The sequence below is a fragment of the Cuculus canorus genome, chromosome 3 (assembly GCF_017976375.1).
Source record: "Cuculus canorus isolate bCucCan1 chromosome 3, bCucCan1.pri, whole genome shotgun sequence".
NCBI classification, from domain to species: Eukaryota; Metazoa; Chordata; class Aves; order Cuculiformes; family Cuculidae; genus Cuculus; species Cuculus canorus.
Window position 1 is genome coordinate 32,312,543 of NC_071403.1, and position 27,373 is coordinate 32,339,915.

Below are 27,373 nucleotides of genomic sequence, written 5' to 3' on the forward strand. Positions count from 1 at the left end.
TCTTCCCCCATCCTCTCCACAAGTATGCCATGGCACGTGCACTGGGATCTCAGATCATACGAGGGCAAGAGAGGATACCACTATGCTTATGCTTTGATTTCATTTTCAAGGCAGTGTATAGAGTACCCAGAGCCACAGACCAGTGAACTGCTGGTCTCCCCACAGTCATGGGCAAAACATCACCAAGGAGCTAGGTAGAATACAAACGGATTACCTCAGCTCTGACACATGAGAAGCAGCAGTGATAACGCAGTCTTGGAATAGCACAACCACCATGTACTAATAAAGGCATGACGCACTACAACTGATATATGAGGCTGGAATGTTAGGTGGGAAAGAATACGCCTGCTTCTGATCTAGCTGGCAGGTTGTTTCTTGCGTCCTCCAGCACACACGATCCACTGACAAGTATTTTATAAGATTTACATTAACAAGCCGTGGTTAAGCATTTCTCCACAGACTAAATATATGTAAATGTTATTGTCTGAGACCAAGTTCTCGGAGATGAAAGCATATGGCCACTGTGCAAATGTGATACATGTTACAATCTCAGATGACTCAAACACAGTTAAACAGCTCTAATATTGCTCTGGATGATAATAGAAGTAACTTTATACCTGCTTCCCAGAACCAAAAGTTTCAAAGTCACAGAGGACTTCAAGTTTTCACCCAGCAACAGCACAATGTAGAAGCAACTCTTGAAAATCACCACTGGGACATACCCACCAGAGCATGTTAGTAGATGTCCCCACTGATTTTTTAAATGCGTAGGGATTTATTTCTGTGCTTGTGGGATACTGCAAGCTACACAAAACTTTCAAATGTTTAAACAAAAGCTCCATTATTACCAAAGCGAGTATTTTGAAACCATAAATATGCAGATATTAATGCATTTATGGGTGGGCAAGACCAAAGTGTATAAACATCTTGACATGATTAAGTCAGTCCGCTTGATGTGTGTGAAGAATTTTGTAAAGGTCACTCACTCCTGCCAACTTCCTTCTGTATACCTTCTACAGGTGGGATGCTGTACTTCGGAGATAAACATTTCTCTGTCAAACTCAAATGTTCCCCAGGAACTGCAGTTACTAGGTGCCATGACATGACTTGCCTGTTTGAATCTCCTCTGCTGAGAAGAAAGGAGGACACTAACAAGGGATAAGGCTGATCTGCTTTCATTCTTTGTTAGCAAATTGACATTCTGGGTTTTACTGCCAAAACCAAACTGTTAGAAATTGTTCTTCCTTCTTTCCACTGCAAGAGTCATAGAATTAAAATAGGTTGAAAACAGAAAGTCATAATTTTGCAAACTACTCATTCTATGTTGTATTAGAAAACCACAAGACCACCAACAGATGTTTTTTTACTGTACAGCTGACCAATAATAATAGAATCTGACAATTTACAATCATCTCATAGCACTATCTGTCAAAACAGAGGACTACAGAAGCCTTTTGTGGTAAGACATTAACGCCTCAATTTTGCAGCTCACCTTTCAGCCAAGGAAGTATGTTTTCTTCAAAAGCTGATTGCTTTTCCATAGACCTGCGTGACCTAAGTTTACAGGCTAAAGTTCAGTGTCCATTTGTGTAAATTGTCTACAAGACTCTAAATTGACAACCGTGCCCCAGAGCAGGTCAGGCATCCAGAGCCAAAGGTCATCCCTGCAGAACAGGGCTCTCCCACGGTGCCCAGATAACAACAGAAAGTATTTTTAAGAATGTAAATGTTAAAAATATGTTTAAATGTATGTAAAAAATCCATCACTTTCTGGAGAATTTCAGACACCTAAACTTGATAGCATTATAACTTTTCTAAAAAATCAAAAGGCTGCATACTTCCACTTTCTTTTTTCCCTACCATCCCAAGGAATTCCTGTTTGCGGATGTAGGGAAGCACCCTACCAGTACAGGTTCAAATGCAGGCTTTGGAGCCATATATCATTTGGCAGGACCTGGTCCGTGATTAAAACTTTGCTGCTGATAGCTATGAAGAATTCATTTCTTCATCACTTGATGTATCGGAGGGTTTATGACTTGACACATAATTAGTCTTCTGGGACGGAGCTTGCATAGAATGCGTTATTGTTGGCCACCACATCACACTCAAGACTCGGTAACAAATACGTGATGCTTTTTGTTCCTTATTTTAAAAAGTCATTTAAAAAATAATAGACTCTCTCCTTTAATAATTTCTTTATAGTATTTACTGCTAGTGTAAGCAAAGTAAAACTCTGTTCTGACAATGGACTGGGGCAAAGGTATCCTTTCCGCAAGGACTTGAACATTTCACATAACTTCCTACTAAACATCACCAAAGACATTTTATCTAAAGGAATGTATTGCTGAATATTTCATACAGATACACGTTCAATGTATGCAATGTACGTGTTAAAGTTATGTGCTCTCAAGCTCTCCATCCTCTTCAAAATAGTTGTGGAATGTGGTACAAAATCACAGAAATGTCCTGTTACAGTCCACACAACACACTCAAGAGTACACCAGTATACAAAGCTGGAAATACTGATCCTATAGCAGCATTCAAGGCAAGAACATTATACAAAAATTATTAGTAGGTTGGCGTTACTTTCAGACTTCAAATAATAATAATCATTATTTTTTTAAACACCTATCCCAGATTATCTTGGATCTCTGTTACATAACACCCATGGTACTCCCACAGTAATTGCAGCAGCTCAGCTATGACTGTACACACATCTTTCATAACCTTGTTGGTGGTTTTAATCTACCTCAAACAATTATTGTTCTGATAAATATTTCTTTCAATTGAAAAAAAATCATTGTGGCAATCAAGCAATAATATTTTTCTAGATTACTATAAAAATACCAAAATAAATCAAAGCTTCTTGGTCTTCTGTGATCTTACACAAGGGCATGAAGTTCTCTGGAATGTAAAAAAGCAGTACCTACCTGTTAAAAAACACGTTACAGGTAAACCAGCATTAACTTTTGCTGGGTATTAGAACAGTGCTTGCTCAGGTTCCACATTTATCCAAATCAAATAGATACTTGGCACTAATATGATGCTTTTTTGGTGTTCAAACAGCACATGGAAACTATTCCTCACACTGCTACGGCATATTGTCCAGTAGTAAAAAACTTGTGATACTAGAGTGATTATTAGTTGCATTAGGGAGCACCTGCAAGCGTCAGCCATGAACCTAAATGTACGAAGACAAAACAACCGCTCCTGTCTCAGGGAGCTTAGAGCTTGCAGAGAGGTGACAGATGGATCCAGATAGGCTGTGGGGTGTCATGACACACCGGGACAGTTTTCATTAACACAATAGCTATGACTTGTAGCTCACCAGTAGCTTAAAATATTAAACTTCAGTGGACATCAAAGCCAAAGGGTTTTAAACAAGGGATGCAAAAGACACCTAGGAGGGAATGTTTCAGAAATTTATGCAACAGGTCTTCACGACCAACTGGAAACAGAGCATAAAAAAAGCTTATTTGGAAATCTAAAACGGGGGTGTAGAGGTTGACAAGGTAGGATAATCAGACTGGGAGATAACTGAGATAACTTTTTGATTTGAGTAAGAGGGGTGGGGTAACAGCAAGCTTTGGCAGTTTTGTGCAAGTGAATAGAGCACATTTACATCTAATGCAATAGAGATGGCAGAGCCAGGACAGTAACACAAAGCAGGAAGCAACAAGTCAAAGCAAGAGACTAACGAACAACCTACTCTGCAGCTTTCTGAATGGCTGTGAAATGTAAGTTGCCTAGCTGTCAAGTACAGGAAAAGAGATGACACTACAATTCAGATTAGTATGATGAGCCCAGATGACTGTAAATTGCACGACCAGGTAGGAAAAACAGTGCGAGAAGCTGTAGAACAACAAAGATCAGGACAGAGCCAACATAGGAGGTTTCGAGGACATTCAAGTCAAAGCTGCTGACTTACCAACAAAGAGGACAATAGAAGCAGAGAGAAAACCATAGGGTGTAAAAAGAGCTGGGTATGCTCAGTTGCACTGAGGATGGAGCAACAGTTCTTTATCCATCATGTGTCAGACATGCAGACTAACTTTTTTGGCAAAAGGCAGATCAGAAACTGAAGCTCCTCTCTTCACATGATTGGTAGTGCAAGTAAATCCCAACCCTTCTTACCCATGCAGGTGGATTTTTTGAAAGAAGTCAATTATCCATCTGTGAAACAATGGTTAGATGGAACAGAAATACACAGACTAGCAACACACACAAAACTCCACTTGGAAAATCCACACAAGCATTAGAGCATAAAATATGCCCTGTCTTGTTCTTTCCACGGTGTCACCTGAAATCCTCCAAGGTCCAGCAGGAGGAAGCAGTAAGAGCGCATTTAGCTTTAGAAGCTAAGATTGTCACACAAGTAACAATGAATCTCAACAAGCGGCATCGCCGTGGCACACCAGAATACTTTTAAGCAGAAGGCAGAAGCTAAAGAGAACCACTCCATCGATTCTGTTTTCCACACGGCTTCGTTCCATTTTGACAGACACATAACCACGAATATCCTCGTGGGCATTTTAAAAGCTGTAATTTCAACTCTGAGGTTTTGCAAGCTTTGTTTTGTGTGGTGTATGATATCATAAACATCCTGAATATAATTACAACTGCAGTTTTGTGGGCTATATTTTCCCTCTTGGTAGCCCAAAGCCATTGTGTAGAAAAACTTTTCAGCACGCTTATTTAATTTGAACTTTTTATTATTATTACAAATGTATATTATTTTATTAAAAAAATTCACACTGAAGCAAAGTCAATTCCATTTCATTACAACCAAGAATATAAAATAAATGCGAGGAACTCATAGTTTAGTTTTAACAGTCATTTCAAGAGTGACATCAGAACAACTTAAAAGCAGTAAACTCGCAACTCTAGAATGAGAAATGAATATTTCGCTTTGTGGTTTCGCTAGCCCATTGGCACAGGCACGAATGTGGCTACCACAGATCTAGAGTTGCAAAGTTTTGTGGCAGCATGAGGCGCATACGCAGTAATTTCTAATTAAAACTACAAAAATAAAAGATGCGTGCATGAAATTATTAGAAAAAAAACTGAATAGAGACAGGCACACTTCCACAAACAGTAAACATGGGAAAATACAACTAGAACAATTTGAAAAGTTACTACCTTACATATAAAAAAAGTTCTTTAAATTGCTGTTAAAAAGGACATGCTCTGTCCACATTTTGTGTAATACTTTTTAGTGTCTACACAAGACAAATTTTTTAAAAAATTAAATAGTATTAATTTACTACTAAATATTTAGGAGATAACAGTGCATTAAGGACTTTTTTTTCATATAGTAATACATATCGCTCCTGTCTGGCGACATTTTTAGAAGATTACGTATGGCCTTATGTACAATACATTTATTTAATCCTAAAACAATTCTTTGCTTAATGGTGTTAAAGTACCATTCCTGAAGATTATGAAGGGGAACTAAGCTTATTATGTTTAGATAAAATATTATACAGATTTGAACACTTCTAGCTTCCCACCACCCCTCCCGCTACGAATGCTCTTCCCTCCCCCTCCCCAGATACAGTGTCACAGATACAGTGCAGGACTCGCAGCTTTCCCTATATTTTTCCTTCATTGTGCAGTTTGTGCTACATAAACTTCAGCAATGTGGACCAGGCTGCTCATCCCATTCATTCTCTATGTGTTTGCTTCTCCTGAGCCACGATGGAAAAAGCTGTACCAGGTGGCCTGCGCTCTCACCAGGGACCTAGGAAGGACAAGCTCTGCCGGTGTCACCTGCCTCTCTCCACGCTGGCATGAAACACTTTGGTGAGGGCGGAAATGTTACGGGCAGAGACAGAGCACTAATGAAACTGCACAGTGGAACAAAAACCAAAAATGAAGTGGCCCTGGCTTCCCATGTGACACACTCCATGGTTCATTTCTGGAAGTGGAACATTTTGAACCTCATGAGATGACCCCTGGATAGGGGGCAAGACTACTTCTACTATGACTGCCACCCTCTCTGGCAACATGCTTCAAGCTCCTGAGCATTGCTCCTGAGCAATGGCAAATTACTTCACCACCAGAAAGGAACTAGAAGAGTGTGCGCAGCCTACATGTTGCAGCAAACATTTATGCTTTTATTCGCTCTCAGTTGTAGGTTTGAAGGCAACAGAGGAAATCAGGGAAACCAGCTGGGCTTTCTGTGCGTGCATGGAAACTAGAGAGGGTTAGCATGTGGTCATTGATCAGATCTAACCAAGGCAGAAGCGCCAGTTCAGCTTAGAGAGAGGTTGCGGCAGTCGCTCTAGAAGCTGGAAGCTCACTCAATGAAAGCACCTTACAGTGCTGTGAAGTTTCACACTACATATAGATTAATCTACACCATGATTTCTCCTTATCGGCACAAGAACCCACCTTAAGTAACCATACGGTAACACGTCTCCCCGGTGCCTCCTGAAATCATATGAATTTTGATGATCAGCTGCAGGTCACAGCAGGGGAAAGAAAACTTAGATAACTACAATGGAAAAGGTAAAAGGATTTTAAGCAAATAGAAGGGTGAAAAGAACAGGAGAGGAGAAAAATTACTCCACCAAATGTTAATTTTCAGAAATGTGAAATTCAAGTCACAAAATCTGAAAACAAATGTTACTTTATGGCATTGGCCAAATATCTGTTAGCTCAAAGGTATCTGAGGTAAAACACTCCATCTACAGAAAGAATGTAACCCCAGACTCATTGAAATAAAATAAAGGAGCAAATAAAATCTGTTCTTTCAAACAGGCTACTGGGGTCTATATAATATATAGCATTTCAAGGGTTACATATTGAAAATATCCTTTGGGAGATTCCTTTTCCTTAGAAATTTTTTTTTTCCTTTAAATTGCTTCATTTAATTTTTACCACCTTCTTACCCATTTGATAACAAAAGCAGGTTTTAGTTGCTTTTCTAGAGAAGCTGGGTGTTGTCAAAACCACATGACAGTAGATACGGCCAAGGCAAGCCAATTGCTCACAAAGGGCATCAAAACAGCATGCGTTCAAGGGGGAGGGGGGCACTAAAAGGGACTGGGAGATCAAATCCAGTCAAAACATGTACATGCCTAAGCAGTGATGAAAAGCATTCTCCTCAAAGCACACAGACTTACTCATCTTGCTAGGTCTGATCACAACTTCAGTGTGAATGTGTATGGGTATATACAATTTTTTGTATGGACACTGGACAGAAGAGAACACACTGCAGTATAAAAAGCTGTAACATAAACCATTTACATATAAGCTCTTCTCAAGTCACGCTCTTCCCTGGACATCAGTTGTAGAAGCTCACTGATGTTACCTTGCTAGTAGCTTTCTAAACACATTTTTCCAGGTTTTCTGCAACAAGAGCCTTATTTCTGAAGGCTGAAGGAAAAATGAAGCTGTCCCAAATTACATGTTGTGTCTCTCTGAATAACTGTGGTTGCAGAAGTTGGACAATGATCCTCTGATTATGCTTCTGAACCCTTGCTTATTTACTGAGGATTTTCTGCCAGCTACCCATCCACTTACAGTCCTTAGGCACAATCAAAACATGTTTGCTCTAGAGAAAAAGAAACATTTCAGTGCAATCAAGCTCATCTGGTGTAACTAATCCGGGTTAATCACAGCAATGCGAGGGACACAGAATATGTATTATAAACATGAAAAAGGGACAATTTTCAATATGCTTTTCAAACTGCAGAATAATTCCTCTTAATTATTAATTCTAACATAAAATGATTGAATGCATTTGTTTTTGCAAGTCTTAGTATTTCTGTCACCTTTATATTTAGAAAATTGACTCAGGAATGTGAAAGAAAGCTAAATTTATAGAACTCTCACATACATTATTCAGCTACTTAACAGAAAAAAAAAAAAGCCCATCATCCATATTCCTACTGAGACTTGAGGGCAGTAAATACATTTTCCTGACTATTTTGGTGTCCAGCCTGGGAAGACATTCCATTCTTCTGTTCCAACAGATCCTGAAAGCATCTCCTTTTTATGTGACTGTCCTGGTTTCATTTTTAAATAATGCTTAATTTAAAACTAGTCAGAGCAAGATCACTGTGATTTCAAGAATTCAATGTGAATGAGTTAAGAAATATCAGCAATCTTCTGTTTGGCGTTCAGTCCAGTAGCATGAAGCATAGTTGTTGCTGCAGAGACTTGGGTGGGTTTTTTTTCCTTTTTTCCTTTTTCTTTTTTTAAGTTTTATTTTATCTTTTAAAGTTTTTATTTTTAAGACCTCGCCTGAAAACTAGACTAATAAAAACAGAATAGTAAAATACTCTGGAACAGTAAAATTTTTGCTGTCCTTGACATCCATGAGCAAAACAGTAATATCCTGTGAAAATAACATAGTGCTTTAAAAAGGTGCAATATACCTGTATAGCTAAACTGGTTTGCCTAGTATAAAACTAACTATATACAAGCTTGAAAGCCTGGGAGTTCAAGATTTTAAAACTTTAAAATCCCATCAAAGAGATTGAAAAGACAGATTTATGGCAATCACTACAGCATAAGGAAGGTGCACCAGGAATCCTTCAAAATTCCAAAGGTTAAAGAAGTTAAGTGCTGGGTTCAGATCAGAAGGGTTCATTAGAGTAACCACAATGGAGCACATGCAAGGGCAGGGAGAAAGGAAAACTTCACAAGAATCTCCTTTATGGCAATAAAGGGACAGGGGAAGGGAAAATGGAAGTCTTGAGTTAGTGAAGTTTTCCTTTTGTCATTGTGAATTTTAATTCTGCATCGTAGTTTGTATTTTTGGTTCTTCTCATCATTATGAGCTTCATATTGCTGGAGTCCTCTGGCTTTTAGTCCATTCCTTTCCGAGTGCAGTCTGTTAGCTCTCTCAGTACCTGTGAGACTGATGAGATTGGTGATACTGGGAGCTCTGCTGAGATGACGTGGAATAGCCCATAGTACTCTGGGACTGAGAAGATCCCTGAATGTTGCTTTGGTAACTCAGGCGTGAGCTGGAGTGCTGCAGGAAAAGAGAGTGGGATCAGGGGAATGAAAAAACAGCCTGTTAGGACTATGCAGCTCAGGAAACTTTTAACCTCTCTGAAACTCATTAAAATGTGACTGTCAGAGATGCTGAATAAACACTGTTACTGTTTGAGGTTCCATAAAACAATTAATAAGCCTTAATACAGCACACAAAATACACAAGGTCACTGGCAGACACCTGGAAGTACAGAATATAAGCATCCAGTTTTTGAAGAAAAAATATATACAAGAGAGAAACTCCATTTCAAAATTCAGCTGTTTCTTAAACCTGCACCTACCACAACTGTGTTATTAAAGTAACATCAAACTGCTAAGTCCACAAACACCCTTTTCAAGATAGGCAATATGAAGCATTACAAAGAAAATGAATTCTGTTTCTGAGAAAAAGACAACTGACTCAATTTACCTAAATGAAAAAATGTCCAGTAGGATAAAATAATAAAATTTTAGGGGAGTCTCTCAATCTGTTGCCTTATTTACTGAAAGCAAGGACAACTGCTTAAAGATGGGCAAGTGGATGGAAAATAACCTAACAGTCATTTTCCTGAATGCTTTTTTTTCCCCCTCCACTGTTTGGGATGTTAGCTCAGTGAAGCCCAATCTTCGCATGCCAAATTCATTTGCAAACTACAGTCCCCTGAATTTGACCTTTTGTTACCAAATCCATTGCCTGTCCAGAATGAATAACAAGCTGCAATAATGTAAAGCTGCAAAAAAAAAAAAAGCTGCAAAATCACTTTGCATGAAAAGTACTGCTCAATGGATAGACTTGCTAACAAGATAAAGCACCTCAAAACACAAGAAAGGAGAGTCTACAAAAAAAACCAACAAAAAACGCAAAAATTATTCGCAGTCAGCAAACTGTTTGTTTCCTGCCAAGTTAAGTGCAGGGTCAGACAGCCATTCAATAAAGTTCTGTTCCCTTTCTAGTTGATGGTTCTACTTGGCTATGTCCAAGGGCCATAAGTAAGACTGTGGCCAACAGCAATAATCTAGGAAAAGACTTAAGAACCTGCGTTCTGATTAAATATCAGGATTATGAGTTATGGAAAGTTCCTGGAGAAGTTTGAGTTCTGAATGGAAACCCCACAGAGACAGTGGGTCTGTAAAAATACACCATCTTCCACAGACCAAGAATCTGCTCAATAGTGTGATACCTCAGTCTGTGATCTCACCTAACTATCAGATCCCAACCTGGAGAGCTGTGAAAGCTTCCTGACAACTTTTCAGCTGGATGATGAACAGGAACCTAAAATTCAGGCAGAGTAAAATACATCTGGCCCTTTGTTTCTGTATTACACCTTTAATTTTACATAAATTCTAAAATATACTATACGCTATACCCTAAAAAATATCTCATCGCTTTTTCTGTGTTCTGTCTAATGTAGGAATATGAAGGTTGCTTTCAGGGTGAAGCACAGGGAGGTTACAGAGATAACAGTCTGATCTCGCAGCCCTCTGTATCTCAAATATAATATCAATTTAACTAATAGTTGTACGCAGTAACTTCACTTGTCTGTAAGGGTCATTTTGGGAGATAACAGCATACTGGCTTTGGAAGAGATGTTTCCCAGCAGCACATATACTGTTAATGACTAGATGATGCTTGGTCTCCATGGTTAGATTGTTACCAGAATGTCTGAAACCTAGAATTTGTCTCAAAATTCTGAAAGTTTTTGAAATTTCTAACAGAAAGAAAAAAGAAGCATAATAAACGATATGATTTTATATGCACCTATTCTGAATAAAAAGCATCAGCTTACGATATTAAGCAAAAAGCCCAAAGTCACAAGGAAATGCTTAATAAAATTCAACAAGGAACTCTCACTGTCATTTGTGGAAGCAACACGTATCAGAGTTGAACAACTACAAAAAGTTTCTACAGAGACTTTAGATCACAAGCTAAATGAAGCTCAAAACAGAAGGAAACTTCTTCCTACTTGTCAATAAGATATAATAGAGTAAAATTAATGCCATAAGACTACAAGAATGCATTAAATTGCCCGCGCTTATTTTTGCTCCACAGAAGAGAAGTCATTTTTAAGGAAGTCAGACTTAGACAAATTGCAGACATTCTTTTCTAGAACAGAAGACAGTTAACCAGAATTTAAGGGCAAATAGCCAAACACAAGTGTAAAAATGGATAACTGGACCATATGATTTAGCAAGTGACGTAAAGGAAACATACAGATCAACATTTTGATGTTTGTGCTGTTAAAGTTTAGAAGGAGAGAGACATAAGGGGTAAAAAAAGCCCAAATCCCAAACCATCTAACTACCTGGAAAAAAAGAGGTTTAGACTGCTAGCAACTTGTGGGGGGGAGGTCTGCCAACAACTCAGAAAGCTATATAAGGTTTCTATAATGGAAATCAGAAATGCAGCACACCAGTCCTCAAAATACAGATCAAAACAGGTCAGCCACAAATACTGCGTACTCAGACAGGTGCAGTGATCTGTCCAGACCTCAATCCAGTCTGGAACTTGTCAAAAAAGAAATCTAGTTGTCTTTACCCTTAAACTGCCCTCAATGTCTTCATGATCATTTGTAACTAAAAAGTAAAATAGAAATGGGATAAAAATGTCTGGCACTGAGAAATCAATTGCCTGCGGAGAAGCTCTGGAGGGCTAAGTCAAAGCAACTCCACAGATGAGTTTTCTTAAAAGCTGCTTATTTTAATGTAGCCTGAAAAGATCATTCTCTGAGGTGGGATCTTCTTGAAGGCTAGTTGCTGACAGAATCCCTAACATCTTTTAAAATCTACCTATCTCTTATTCTGCTTTCAACTCTTTCCTGTCCTAGTACATTTTCTATATTTAGTTTAAGTCACTTTTTCAGTGGAAAATATAATTCTAATAAGCAAAGACAAGTACTGCTTTTACTTATTAATGCAACTGTGCTGGAAAACATGACATCTGTTCAAGTTTGGTAACATTAGAAACAACGCATGTCTTCGTGCCCTGTTTCAGCATGAATCATACCAATGAACCAAAACATCACTGCTATGCTAACATGCAGTTTTTTCTTTAACATTAGAAGCAGAATTAGCAAGATATTAGAATAAAACTAGAGAACCGTTCCATATCTGTGATGGTATGAGGTAAAATGAAGCAGGAATGAAATGAGAGTCTGGTTCTAACTTTGCTTCTGCTTCTCCAGATCTTCTCAGGATCTGCTTCTCACACAGGATTTAATATTGCCAAGAGCCGAATATCCTGAACTTGATCTAAAGCAACTTTTATGTGCGTCAATTAGTTCCACTGGCTTCAGTCAGATTACTCTCAAACACAGTTAAGGATACATTTAAGTGCTTTCCTGGAGTGGATTAGTCCTTAATGCTTTACTGGGTGCAGCAGATATGACTCGTACTGCCATTCTATTGAGAATTACTAACCACAGAGCAAAACCTTTTAACCCTAAGCCTTTAAACCCCCCACTCCCATTTTTTGCTAATATATTAAAGCACAACTGCTCAGGTGATATGAGAAATTCATTAAAACATGACCTGTTCGTTTTTACAGAGGGCAAGGGGAAAATGACATTTTGGCCCTATAGCCCCACGAGCAGCAAAAAAAATCAAGAGGTACCTGATAATCTGAAGGCATGACAGGCCCGCCTGAGTTAGTGCCTGAAGGCCCTATGCGTGGTTTCTTGTTCGGAGGCACCTGGTTGAGGCTGGAGTCCTGGCTGTGCTGGAGTCCTGCGCCCGTGCCCCCTGCGCCCGCGCCAGCACCTCCAGCTGTCCCGTTGGTCTGGGTGCTGTTCTGCTGCTGCGGCTGTGGCTGCTGCGGCGCTGCCTGTGGCTGCTGCTGAGGTGCTGTTTGCTGCTGATGTTGGTTCTGCTGCTGCTGATTCTAGGGGAAGGAGTGACACAACAGTCACTTTTTGAACTAGTTTGTGAGTTTTATGGAGTCACCAACCCCAACACCACCATGCCTGTGGAGGAGGCAGACCCACCTCCTCGATGGGATAACACAGCAAGGCTGTGTGTCAGGAGAACACATTCTTCATTACGCTCTTGTCGACTTTATGGAGGCATCCCATTTGTTCACTTTTGGGTTTTGGTTTTTTTTTTTTTGTGGTTATTTTGTTTTTTTCAACAAAGCAAGCCAGACTAAAACTAGGAGGACAGCGTAGTTACTCCTGCAGCTAGCCACGTTCTCAGAGAGGAGGATGGAAGGAACCATTTATAAAGAAGTAATCACCTAATGAACTGAATCAAAACCCCCAAAATTTCACTAGTGCTTGGAGGCAGATGTGGTGAACCACGGTAAATTACTCCAGAGTGCTTCAACAGCCTTGTTCATTTAGAATCAAAACCACTTTTCAGACTTTCTCAAATGACACATTACAATAGCCCAGAGGAGGCTGGCAGCATTACTGGCAGAAAGATAAGCAAATTGAGACCAGACAAATTACATAATTTCTTTCAGCTTACAATGAAACCCTGTGGCAAAACTACAAATGGGTTTTGCTTTCCTGTGATTTTAAGTACCATGTAAAGAGTGGTATGCAGGGAATACAGTCCAGCATGGTGTGCTAGGTGTAGGATCAGAAAATCTTATTGATAGAGCAGGAAAGTGAAAACTCAACAGAGACAAAAAATTCAAGACAAAGGAGGAGGAAGAAGGAGGTACAGGTAATGGAACAGGTAATCTTGAGTGCTATCATGAAGCACATGCAAGAGAACCGGGTGATCAGGCCCAGTCAACATGGGTTTACAAAAGGCAGATCTTGCCAAACTAACCTGATCACCTTCTATGACAAAATCACTCAACTACTGGATGGGGGAAAGGCTGTGGATGTAGTCTTCTTGGACTTCAGTAAAGCCTTTGACACAGTTTCTCACAGCATTCTGCTTCAGAAACTGTCAGCCTCTGGCCTGGACAGGCGCACACTCTCCTGGGTTGAAAACTGGTTGGATGGCCGGGCCCAGAGAGTGGTGGTCAATGGAGTTAACTCCAGCTGGAGGCCAGTCACAAGTGGAGTTCCTCAGGGCTCAGTACTGGGTCCAGCTCTGTTCAATGTCTTTATCAATGACCTGGATGAAGGCATTGAGTGCACCCTCAGCAAGTTTGCAGATGACACTAAGCTGGGAGGAAGTGTCGACCTGCTGGAGGGTAGGGAGGCTCTGCAAAGGGATCTGAACAGGCTGGACTGCTGGGCCGAGACCAATGGGATGAGGTTTAACAAGACCAAATGCCGGGTCCTGCACTTGGGGCACAACAACCCTATGCAGCGCTACAGACTGGGGGAAGAATGGCTGGAGAGCTGCACAGAAGAGAAGGACCTGGGGGTGCTGGTTGACAGCCGACTGAACATGAGCCAGCAGTGTGCCCAGGTGGCCAAGAAGGCCAATGGCATCTTGGCTTGTATCAGAAATGGGGTCACCAGCAGGTCCAGGGAGGTTATTCTCCCTCTGTACTCGGCACTGGTGAGACCGCACCTCGAATACTGTGTTCAGTTCTGGGCCCCTCACCACAAGAAGGATGTTGAGGCTCTGGAGCGTGTCCAGAGAAGAGCAACAAAGCTGGTGAGGGGGCTGGAGAACAAGTCTTATGAGGAGCGGCTGAGAGAGCTGGGGTTGTTTAGCCTTGAGAAGAGGAGGCTGAGGGGAGACCTTATTACTCTCTACAACTACCTGAAAGGAGGTTGTGGAGAGGAGGGAGCTGGCCTCTTCTCCCAAGTGACAGGGGACAGGACTAGAGGGAATGGCCTGAAGCTCCGTCAGGGGAGGTTCAGGTTGGATATCAGAAAAAAATTCTTCACAGTAAGAGTCATTGGGTACTGGAACAGGCTGCCCAGGGAGGTGGTCGAGTCGCCTTCCCTGGAGGTGTTTAAGGAACGGGTGGATGAAGTACTTAGGGACATGGTTTAGGGAGTGTTAGGAACGGTTGGACTCGATGATCCAATGGGTCCTTTCCAACCTTGTGTGATTCTGTGATTCTGATTCTGTGATTCTGTGAAGAAGACTAGCAAAGGAAGATAAGTCAGACAATTAAAATTACACTGGAACCTAGCAGGAAGAGAGACAAAAAGTACCATGAAAGGGAGAAAAAAGTTAAGAACAGGAACATATGAGCAAAAGACATTGTACTCTTCCAGCTTCAGAGATCTACACACTGAAAAGAATATTAGGAATAGGAGGGAAGGTTTGAAAAACAGCTCTGTGGTTAGACAGTTACAAAGAAAGAACACCTATCTGTCTGCTTTCAAGCACCAGCAATGGCTTCTCCATCAGAGCACTGAAGCACGTACGAGAATTGCAAAGAAAAGCAATTTCACTCCAAATGTGAGATAAATCATTTGTTCAGCATGGAAAAAAAAACTACAATTGTCATGGCTTGAATTAAAAAGCCTTACTACCCTCCTACCCCCCACTACAGTGTACAGAACATTTCAGGATAGGTTTTTTTTCTTCCCTAGGATATATGCTTATATAACTATCAAAGCTTTAGCATGGCAGCCTTTTATAAAAATATCATTTTATTAGTTTCTTAGAAATCATGACAACTAGTTGCCACTAGCAGACAATTCTTGATGCCTCCAATAACCAAAAGGCATTTAGTTACCTCAGGTAAATGACATAAAAGATATGTATCTATGTCATTCATCACAACCATCTCCCAAGATACAGTCAGATGAAATTTGCAATGATGAATTAATTTAAGATTACAAAGAAGCCTTGTGTCTTCAAGGACTTAAAGGTGGCTTGCATTTCCATTTCACATTTAGCAAAACCAATAATATATCCCCATGCTTGTAATCCTTAAATCCCATCTCAGCCAGATTCTGTTTCCCAGGAGATTTAAACTTTAATAATTTTTAAAGTTAATCAAGCTAGCTTGTAAAAAAAAAAAAAGTTAAGAAGCAATTCGTCTTTTCATAATGGATTGAACTTTACTTATATTATAAAAACAAGCACCAATAACTAGGGTAGTATTTGTGCTAGAATTCCAAACTTTGTATTTTCATAGGCATGTCTGGGTGCAAGTGAGGTTATTGCTGCTGTAAGATCTCAAAAAACTGCAATTTTCTTACGTGGAAACAAATATTGCAGGAACTCTCACAATTAAAGACAACAGTTTGTCATAGGTCCCGTGTTTCGTGCTTTGGGTATTAACACAAAATTTACCTAACTAGTCTGAGCTTGCTCTTCTGTGCAGCTACCACTGCTACTGTCTGGGCAGAGACTGAGATCTATTCTGACAGACTCGGGCTAGGGTGAAACTGCACCACCTTAGCGCACAAAACCAACTTAAACAGTTAGAAGTTATTCAATTCAGATGAAAGTTCCAAATAAACACAAGTTCCAAATAAACTCCTCTAGGCTTCCAAAAGACTGTACAGATACTTATGGTTTTAAAAACAAATCAGAAACTGACACTATTATTAAAAGAAAAATAAACCAACCTTTCACTTGTAACATCATAAAAAAGCAAAACATAGCACAGATCCAACTTTCATAATATCCCTGACCTTCACATTTTCTACACTGTGAGAACATTCAACGGGTAATGCGTGACATAAATCACTGAAATGGTCTGAAAAATGTAATTCGCAATGTGCAGAAATACGTGACTGTCCCCAACAATCTCAAATACCATTTATATAATGGCTGTTTTAAATATAAACATGCCATTGTTTCCCCCAACATTCCCAGGAAAGAGAGAGATATTTACTCTTAAATACACTGACCTAATAAAAGCCACAGTAATTTTAATTCATGAGGTTTGTTCTTGATTTTGAAGCTGTGAGAGTTGAACTAAAGCTAGTAACTAAATTACAATCAAATCCATACTGTTACTTTCATTGTATTTTCGCTTAGGTGCCTGTTCCCTTTTTTGGAAAAAAACCCAACTATCTGGACACAAAAACCCAGGATGTTTCCACTTGTTCTCAGTACAGAAGAATCTACATTATCTGAAAAAAAAATCTGAAAACAAAATTTGCTGTCTCAAATGTATTGTGCTTGGCATACTTTTAAACCCAGCTTGTTTCTTACATTACACAGGAAATCTGAAAACAGAAGATGCACGTAAGTCAAATGGTTTCCCCAAAAGACTAACGGTCCTTCTCATATAGCCCTCAGAAAATTAAGAGTTTACAGCTGTTTCTTCACATTTTGCCAGCTATACATGGCTGTTGGTGTCTAACTGTACACTTTTACGTGAAAATAAGAAGCTGTTTGATACACTCTAGCAGTATTGTCCAGCCTCCACAGCATGATGGGACAATCACTGTGGTCACGTAGCACAGCTGAGCTACATGCACAAAGCAGATCAGATTAGGTCTCAGATACACCAGAATTTACTATGCACACAAACAAATTTTTGCGCATGTCTATGGATCTATGGGAAAGATTACTCGGAGCAGATTGTAGCTACCAGAACATTTCATGCTCCTTATTACTCCTTTGTCTGTGAGCCCTTAAAACATGATCAGGAAACTGTGTGCAGATGGATGAATTGTTCTGATGAAGTGCCAGAAGCAGGCTGACACTATTTAAGACCCTGACAGCCATCTACTTTCAAATGGCTGGATGTATGCCAGTCATACAATGGAAATGCAATTCTTTTCATGTGATCACAATGTATTTTCATCGTGCGATGCAGGAAGAGGTAGCAAGATCCTCTTGGAACGATGGGAAATGAAAGGCTCCTACTGACAGAACAACCCATCCAGCTCATTCCCTAGAAGTCAGGGCAAACTGTGTTGTTGATACTGCCTGAGATGCCCCAAAGTCATTTAATAGTTTTAATTTGTCTCAGAAGCAGTTTTAAGAAAGCCTTGCCTGGAAAACCCTTTTCTGGTTAACTCCTCACAGTTCATTAGCTTTCATCTGGCATCTTTCATCATGACTTATTATTGCATACTTTTTAAAAAAAAAAAAAAAAAAAAAAAAAGGAGTTTCTTATACCTTATCCCCTTTCTCTTCAGGTTCATCTTCATTGAGGAATTCTCTTTTAGGATATGGAATCTGACAGCCAGCAAATACACTGAAACACAGTCAACAGGAAGCACTCAACAAATATGCACATACAACAGACATTTACTTAATGCTATACCAAAAATAAGTGAATATAACAATTTTACTTATTTCCCAAGCCCTGTTTTTGTAAGTGAATGGCAATGTCAGCATCCATGATAGCGGCAGATACCAGCACCGAGGTGCCGATCATCATTGCAGATCTCTCTCCTTTTGGCATGAAACCATCATTTAGAAATCATGGCATGGTTGAACATGTCTGAATGCCAGAACAACCACTAGTTGATCCAGATGGCAAAATGAATGAACTTAGTGTTAGAGGTTCCACAATACCTAGTTGGAACATGCATGGCTCACAGAATAAAGGGCCCGACCCAAAGATATTAATGCCTTATGAGCCCACTTAGGCTTACAGTGGGCTTAAATATATTTGCAAATCACACCTGCAGAGTTACTTTCAATTAGCTTCTCAAGTCTTGTTTAGAGAAAAAAAATACAGCTTTTAACTTGATCTAATTAATGGGATCTGGCAGAAACTTTATGGCAGGAACTTTATCATCATATTATCCTGCAATCAATAGGAAGCTATAGCTCTACATAGGACAGTATCAGATGAATACAAATTAGAAAATTACTGGTAGATCTTGACCAGTAGCAATTTCTTAGATATCTGTGGCAGCATTCAGAATACAATCACCATGATCCGATTTTTTTTGAAGTGTATAAACAATTCCTAATCCTACTGCTATCCAGTGTTTGGCTTATCCAAAAAGAAAAGTTAAAAGGAAGAAGAAAAACCCAACACAACTACTCTCAATTAGACTCTTTTTTCACTCCAGTGGCTGTTCCCTCGTTTTAGCGTTGCCTGCTAGCTGAGGAAGCAGTGAAAGCAGTCTCCCTGCATCCAGTTCCTAACAGATCATAATGCTATGAACCACAACACTTCTAAAAACTGGGAAGAGAAGCTGGAAGAGGAAAGTCTGCCAGTAGGAATAGAATATATTATTTGAATTCTTCATGACAATAATATATATATAGATATAAAATCTGTACTTTTGAGCCTTCAGAACAAGGGACTTGTGGGATTTTTGGCAGTCAATGATCCCTTCATTTTTCTCTCCTCATACTCCTACCATGTGCCAGAAGGCACAGATAAAGGACTATAGGTCAGAGAAGCACAATGAAACCAGGCTATGGAGAACAAGGTTCTGTGAGGCTGTGTAACACAGAGCAGAACAGGTTGCAGATTACTTCTCTAAATCGTGCAATAATATTGTCACATGAGCTTTGGTAGCATGTTCAGAATTACAACACTTATGCAGTCCTAGGTTATTGTCCACAGCCACTCACTTCTGGCACCGGCAGATACATCGTTCAGTACCACATTGATAGCTTCTACTGAGCATGCTTGAGCTACTTCTACTTGTGGATATATGTAGATATCCATGAAGTCTTCAGCTGTCGTCTCATTTCAGGATTAGCATTTAGGAGAAAAAAGACACCCCTGAAAAGCAGAGATGAGGGAATACATACTCTGATGTAGGCAGAGGATCCTCTTGAAAGTAGGGGTCCTGCAAAGCCTGCTCTGAGGTAATTCTCTTTGTAGGGTCCATAGTAAGAAGCTTCTGAAGCTGCAAAGCATAACATTAAAAATAGAAAAAGCTTATCAAACTAATTTTTCAATCTATGACTTATATGCCTTGGATCGTGAATTGTTAAATTATTCGTGGCTTGGCCAGACAAACCTAAGTTAGCATTGCTGGTTCAGTAAAGATCCCGGGAAGAAGAATGCATATCCATCAAAGCACTACAGCTATGAAGCACTTGTCACATAAGAAATACATTTAAGTGTATCAGGCAATATTAATTGCTAAGGCCACAGCAACACTAAAAATTCAGCTATTACAGGTACAGGAAGCATCATTTCTAAATATTGATGTTTTGTTGTGGCACATATATAGCTTTTATACTATTCTATACTGCTGACACAACAGGAAAAAAGTGTCAGAGAGACTGAACAAGACCAAGACTCTCCATGTTGCTTTAGGGACAGAAACCATAAATCCTCCTCTCTCACACTGGCATGTTTCACAGTCAGAGCAGTCTGCCACTCACACAGCTATCAATCCCACTCTAACTGGTATTGAAATGAGAAAGAGGAGGAGCAGACCCTTCTTAGTAACCTTTCTTCCTTGCTAAGAGGAAATAAATTTAGCAGCTAGAATCCCATTTACTACAGCAGACAATAAAAGAGGATTACAATATATATTAGTAGTATAAAACAGGAATTATAGGGATAACATACCATTTATGGTTATTTACTTATTACATTCTGATAAACTAACAGTAGGATAATTTGGGTGTTTAAATTATGACATACAGTATCCTGCTCTCACACCTTTCCTTCTGCAAAGGGCATCTTAGCTCAAACTATCTTCTAGACTTCGAACAAAAATTCCCTGTATATTCAGCAAAAGAATGTGATTTTGGCACAAATATTTGGGGCCTTTTGTTCCAATAAATAAAAAAAACTGCTATAGAATTGTATATTCTATACACATAGTACAGTAAACAGCTTCAGTAAATGCACTCATCCTCGTAAAGAAAGATAATTCTCTTTATTTCTCTTCTCAATAGTTGTAGTTTATCCTACTTTGTAGATGAGGTTTTATCAAATCCTCTGTACTGTTGCCACTTCATTCCCACCTCTCCTTATTCCTATACTTTATGTGCCATGGACCCCAACAGACTTGACAACAAAACAAAGAAACTCAGGCTGTCTCTCCTCCTGTCAGGTGAATGGAAACCAGCTCCTGATCGATTTCCTTCTGCTTGTCCAGAAACACACTACAAGATGGTCCCGCGCTGCACACACCTGGAGAGTTGGCATGGCATACTTATTCACTGTGGTTTATGTTGTCAGATAACCCTTAACTCTATGGTTCCTGACTATCTTAAATTCAACCTCTAGTGTGCTGCTGGCTCTCTGCACAGTGACCTCACATGATGCAATGAATACAGATAACAGTTTTGGTACTGACCATTTCTCCCTACATATTACATTTTTGTTACTTCTAGTGGCTTGTGACACCATTACAAGTGATGCAAATTTCTTCTCCCCAGTTCTTCCACAGTGACTGAAGAGACAAATACTGTACAAGGCCACTCCTGGTCTTTGGTATTGGATGTCATCATTGACAAAAAAGTACAGGACATTAGCCTCTGTCCCCTGGACTACTTCAGAACTGATTGCTGCAGTACAACTCAAGAGAAAGCTCCTCCAATTTTCTGCCACATAGCACAGTCATCACTAGCTGCCTCCAAACATGACCCATATTCTTTGCCATTCAAAGACAAGTCTAACATACCACAGCAGAAGATCTAAAGACATCTTCAACCTTTTAATGATCTGCTCATTCCCTTAGCAATCCCCCTCCATCCCTGAGGATATCATCAGTTTGCCCATTCCAGGTGAGACTATACGCATCATCACTCCAAGTGAGACATTCTGTCCATCAGCAATACTACTGTGAACCATTTTTCTTTGACAAAGTCTGGTTTTCTGTAGCTTCTGGTGCTTCTAAGAAAGTGAATAAAAACATTTGGATACAATCTGCTTTCAGGTTAGCAGCTGCTAACACAATCATAGAATCACAGAATCATAGAATCACCAGGTTGGAAAAAGACCTCTTGGATCACCGAGTCCAACCATCCCTATATGCCGCTAAATCATGTCCCTGAACTACCCATCTTTTAAATACCTCCAGGGATGGTGACTCAATCACTCCCCTGGGCAGCCTCTGCCAGTGCCCAATGACCCTTTCTAAAAATTTTTTTTCTGATATCCAGCCTGAACCTCCCCTGGTGCACCTTGAGGCCATTCCTCCTTGTCCTGTTCCCTGTCACTTGGGAGAAGAGGCCAGCACTCTCCTTTCTACAACCTCCTTTCAGGTAGTTGTCAACAGTGACAAGGCCTCCCCTCAGCCTCCTCTTCTCAATGCTAAACAACCCTCAGCTGCTCCTCGTAAGACTTGTTCTCCAGCCCCTTCACCAGCTTCGTTGCTCTTCTCTGGACATGCTCCAGAGCCTCAACATCCTTCTTGTAGCGAGGGGCCCAGAACTGAACACAGGATTCGAGGTGCCATCTGAGTATAGAAAGCCTGTGAGACTGGACTTCATTCTCATACTTCTCAGCAGCTCTCAAGACTGCTGTCAGGCTTTACAGGCCTGACACAACAGCTGCAAACACTACGCTCATAACTTTTCCAGGACAGCAAGAACAGATGCCTCTTCTTGGATGGAAAACTTTCTGCCCTCAAGGTAGATATTATCATTCAATGTCAATCAGCAGACTGGCACAATATCCTTCTCTTTGTCAACAGTTATTTGCTATCCTGCACTGGCCTACTCGATGCCCTATTTTCTCTATTGGCCACACTTTCCATACGCATTAACGCAATGTCTTGCTCAACAAAGGTTACAAAGTAGATGTCTCCAGAGGTTACCTTGCAAGGCAGAGGTTACCTCAAAATTATAATGTAACTACCTTGGATATAAGCAAGGAGTCTTAGGAAGTCTGCTTCAGAAAACCTGTACCTCCAAGCTCATTAGCAGACACATTTCTTATCTCTTGATTTGGGAGAGCTATGCACACCGTTCCGTCAAGATCTGCTGGCTTTCACAAGATAAGGCAGGTATTGAGCCTCTGCTGTGGCGATTCACCTACATGGATCTCCTCAGCGCAACAATGAAGCATCAAGAAGGTTGTCCATGTTCCTGGCCATTCTTGTGGGAGCTCTGGGAGACTGACCTATTTGAGACCAGTCTCTGCCTCTGTGGGTGATCACTAGAGCACCCATATTAACCCCTGATTAACTAAGGGTGGCAAAATACAGTTATTTTTTAGAGATCTGGTTATTATTTCCCCCTGGAAAAGTAGCCAGCCCACACAAGATGACCTTCAACTTGGTGTTCATAGCCTTGATGGATTAGCCATGCAAGCTGACAGCAATGCATTTGTTTCTTTGCCTATTCACCTGGCTTTCTGGTGGGTTCCACCCTTAGTAGGTAAAAGGAGGGAAATTCAAGTGCTAACTAATTACTTCTCTTACAATTTTCATCTTTTCAGTTAGAATCTTCCTTCAGATGATTGCAATATGTGCCCAGTAAGTTGAGTCTAAGAAATTTTGATTTTTTTTTTTTCCTTGAAATCTCACATTTATGTGAATGCTTCCCTTCCACCCACTTAGGACCAACCTATTCTCTTTCTACAGCTATTTGTGTCATCATCCAGCAGCTACTAACAAACAAGTCAAAGAGCAAATCTTTGTCAAGTCCTAGACAGAACACTGCTATGCTGAATCTGTAACTGGGGATGAAAAGAGATCGCTAGAACTCAAACTGCACTAACAGCCTGATTACAGAGACTCCCTCTTCACAGCACTAGCCAAGTCACTTTGAACTTCATTCCTAAATTTAGGCACCACTAAGACATCACAGAGGCATTTAGAAATGATGCTGTATTAGACAGAGCAACCCTATACTCACCCACAATGAATGACTAAACTAGGTAACCAGCAAATACATGTTTAGGGATATTGTTTGGAATCACCCACAGAACAGAGGAGGGCTACTATCAGATGGAATAAAAAAAAAAATACAGGTTCACTTTCCTCTTCCCTTTCTTCGCAAAATTCTTCAGCTCTTGGGAGCTCATCTCTCTGAAACAAACAATCTTCTTATCTTTCTTCACAAAGCTGTTTAGCTTTTGGGAGCTCTTTAGCTCTCTGAAGCAACATAGACTTTAGTGACATGTAATATTCACTAGGTGCACATCAGACCTAAGGGTAAGGCTGAGTATATGAGCACCTTGCAGATCTTCAGTAGATAAGACCTTAAGATCTTCAACACCAGCAGTTAAAGCACACCCTCAGCATGAATGTACATGAAGAAAACACGTCTCAAAAATGGCCATTTAGTGATAAATAGCTTTCTTTAACGTCTGTGTTCATTAGAATGAGATAGCAGCACAGACACAGGTATTACCATTAGAAATACATTTAATTCCTATCATCACACTGATTTTCAACTTGTACCTACCAAAAGAAAAACTTTGCTGTCAGGCTTGACTTTGTGTTTCTCCATGTATTTTATGAGGCTACTATTGGCATACCTGAAAAACACAGTTAAACAAAAACACTTCTGAAATAATACAGCATTAAGAATACGGAACTGTACCAAGTGATCAGAACAACATTTACTAGCCCTTAATAAGTAAACTGTAAAAAGAACTGCTTTCAGAAAACTGCTTTCAGATATTTATCTAGCAGTTTCATACAAAGTATGATTTCACTAACAATAGTAGTATCAACTCTGTACATATTATTTCCATAGAACATGAAACCTTTGTAGTGTATGGATAAGTTCTTGACTAGGCATACAACAGAGAAATTCAACTTGATTTTATACTCTACTTCTCCAAAGCAGTTCTGCCACATAAAGTGTAGAGCAGTCGGCAACAGCACAACAGCTATGAAGTTGTTTCCAGCTGCAATTTGGCAGAACAGTTAAGTTTACCATTCTGTCTTCCTGACCCCAACCTGCAGCAAACCGTACAGTCCTTATAGTTCCAAAACTCCCCAAATATGTATGATTTGTGGCTGGCCTTAAATATACAAGTCTAGAGGTTATTTATAGCCACTTCCAAAAGAAAGAAGCTTTGTGCACAAATAAGCTTCATATCTTGTCTAAAGCCAACATAATGAATATACAGCAGTGCTGGAAACAGAATCCAGAACTCCTGAATCCATGTCCTCTGCCTCACAACAGAGACTGTTTTGCTCCTTACACTCCCTGATGTATCACTACCACTTAACTAATTTAGGCAAAGCCCCAGGAAACACCAAAACTGGAAAATCTCTGATCCTAGACAGGCTTTGCATTACAACCTTCTCAACACAGTAGCTTTCATAGAAACTTCTGTCCACTGCTCTACCATCTCTACATATCAGCGGGTCAAACGGACCAGGGAGTTGCTTCCTTATTCTCTCTCACATAAAATGAATGAAGTTATCTTCAACACCTAATTCCAGTGGTTTAAATAAGTTTATTTGTCTGTGCCTGGAACAGATTAAATGACACTTATGATGACCCTTCTAGAGAAATGAGGAAACCACTCAGACGATGTCTTTAACAGGCATCTGAGAAAGAGAACACCATTCAAGCAAACAGCTAATTCAAGCAGGACAGCTGTCACAGTGTTAGAACCCACACACTCCAAAATCCTCTCCCCAAAAGTCCGAGGATAGGAGCCAATTACTGTCTATCTGCTACATTCACTGAACTATTGTTATCAACACTTACGTTGTTCTCCTAAAATCTTTCTGAAGAGTTGGATATTCTGGCATCTTCCTTATGTCTTCCCAATCTTTATCTTTGGTGGGGAGAAAAGGGAGAAGCATTTACAAGTCTGAAAGTGCAGATTAAGTAACACATGAGAAGAAGCAACTTTAGCAGTAGTTTGAAATGTTTGTTCGTCAGTGCTATTGTTCTATAATTGTCAGCACTTCCAAATCCATCGAATTGACAGCTACTTCATAGCTATTCAAACAACTAGTCATTTCCTTTAGAGGGAGAAAAAAAGAAAAAGCAACTCAATAGCGTAATGTCTGACATTTTAATGAAAATGAATTACCTGCAGGGAATCCCATTACACTGAAAATGCGATCTAGCTGATCGTGATGAAAAGGATTACTTGTTTTGATGTCCTCCTGACGACAATGAAATATAGGTTCTGAAGTCAATAGTTCAGCAAATATGCAGCCAATTGCCCAAATATCTAAGAAAGAAGGAGGATAATTAATGCAAATTTACTGTACTTCATCACTCTGGTTTTTGCTTCTGCACAATTTCTCAGCAAATTGTATAAGCACATTGTATACACCTCACAGTATAACTCCACGCAGTACTTTAAAAATAATGCATTAATATAATACATCAAAAAGGGTAGAATCTGGAAACGTATTTTTTTTCCAATCAAAATTAGTGTTTCCAAATTCTGTTTCAAGTTGTACACTGAGAGTCCACCACTTAACATATTCACAGTTATGGCAGAAGCCTACACAACAGTTGCTGATGAAATAGCCTAAAGGGCATTCAATGTCAAATTCAAACCACAAATCCCCCATAAAGACACACTGAGATGAAAGTTCTATCACACATTTCAAAACAATTCCAAACAGATAATTGCTAATCGAATAAATACTAAGAAGAAAAAGGCTAATGACTCATATATTTAGCCAAAAAAGTTCAAGGTAGTTAAAATGGAAAACCAAGATCCTAATTTTAACCAAGAGTACAATAGTGACTATGCTACCTGAAAAAAAATATTAAAATTCCTACTTGACAGCTGGCTCCCACTGGAACAATACAGGAACTGTCTCATCTACATCTCATGTACATACAGAAAACAAATGCATGATATACTGATATGTTAATGAAAGTAAATAACCTCTATTTCATAAGTTTCTCATTAATACACTTTTCAAAATTAAATCTATTCTGGGCAAAACCAAATTTCATTTACAGGAGAAGAAATTTCTAGATTACATGTACTTATTTTAGTTACTACTATCACCACCCGTCTTCGAGGTCTTTATGACCCAAATGCTTTATTATGCATCTCAAAATGACTGCGTAAATTTGTCAGTAAGAAGGTTTCTAGCAGAAAATAAATGGATTTACAATGCTGACAAATAAGTATCTGAGATTTAACTCTGGGAAAACATGTTGAGATTAGATGAATAAAGAGCATAGATTGCTGAATACAAGAGTGAGGAGACTATCAGTAGTTGAGGTTAAACTAGATGACCCGGAGAAACCTTTTGGAACTTATTGGATTTAATAGCATAAATACAGAAAACCCTTAACTTACACATCTAAGAGATAAAAAATTACCTAACTGGATTTTAGTTTATTAGATTCAGACTAAAAAGAACACCAAGAAAAGTCTCTTGCTTGTTGCAACTACTCTGAGACTCCAAATCCCACCTGCTGTCTATGGTGGTAGCTGGCCCACACTGCCTGTGCAACATGTGGCCTCCTGAAGAAAGTCACTGCTCTCTGTGTAGGGAATAAAAAAAAAAAAAAAAAAAAAAAAAAAAAAAAGCCATCACACACTCTTTGCCCCAACAAGTCAGGTCCATTCCCGTCATGTTACAGGTGTGAAGCTTGGGGTGTCCCAATTGCTAAGCCTTTCTCCCTACTTCCTTTACAGGAAAGTCTGATAACATTTAATTCAGACTTTACAGTTTTGACAGGGTATAACTTGCTCTATGCATTACATCATTTTCTCAGGGCCTTATCTTCCTTTGAT

General features: G+C 39.6%; 1 protein-coding gene across 1 annotated transcript in view; it reads right to left on the bottom strand.

Annotated features, from left to right (window-relative positions):
* Positions 1 to 4,730: 4,730 nt before the first annotated feature.
* CDK19 (cyclin dependent kinase 19) overlaps positions 4,731 to 27,373 on the bottom strand; it is a 126,098-nt gene continuing 103,455 nt past the window's right edge. The window contains exons 7-13 of the mRNA XM_054061864.1: positions 25,694 to 25,837; positions 25,363 to 25,432; positions 24,100 to 24,172; positions 19,534 to 19,631; positions 17,932 to 18,010; positions 12,599 to 12,865; positions 4,731 to 8,986 (exon numbers count right to left, since the gene is read on the bottom strand). Coding sequence (XP_053917839.1) covers positions 8,855 to 8,986; positions 12,599 to 12,865; positions 17,932 to 18,010; positions 19,534 to 19,631; positions 24,100 to 24,172; positions 25,363 to 25,432; positions 25,694 to 25,837 — 863 coding nt within the window. The 3' untranslated portion in view covers positions 4,731 to 8,854. The remainder of the gene's footprint in view (positions 8,987 to 12,598; positions 12,866 to 17,931; positions 18,011 to 19,533; positions 19,632 to 24,099; positions 24,173 to 25,362; positions 25,433 to 25,693; positions 25,838 to 27,373) is intronic.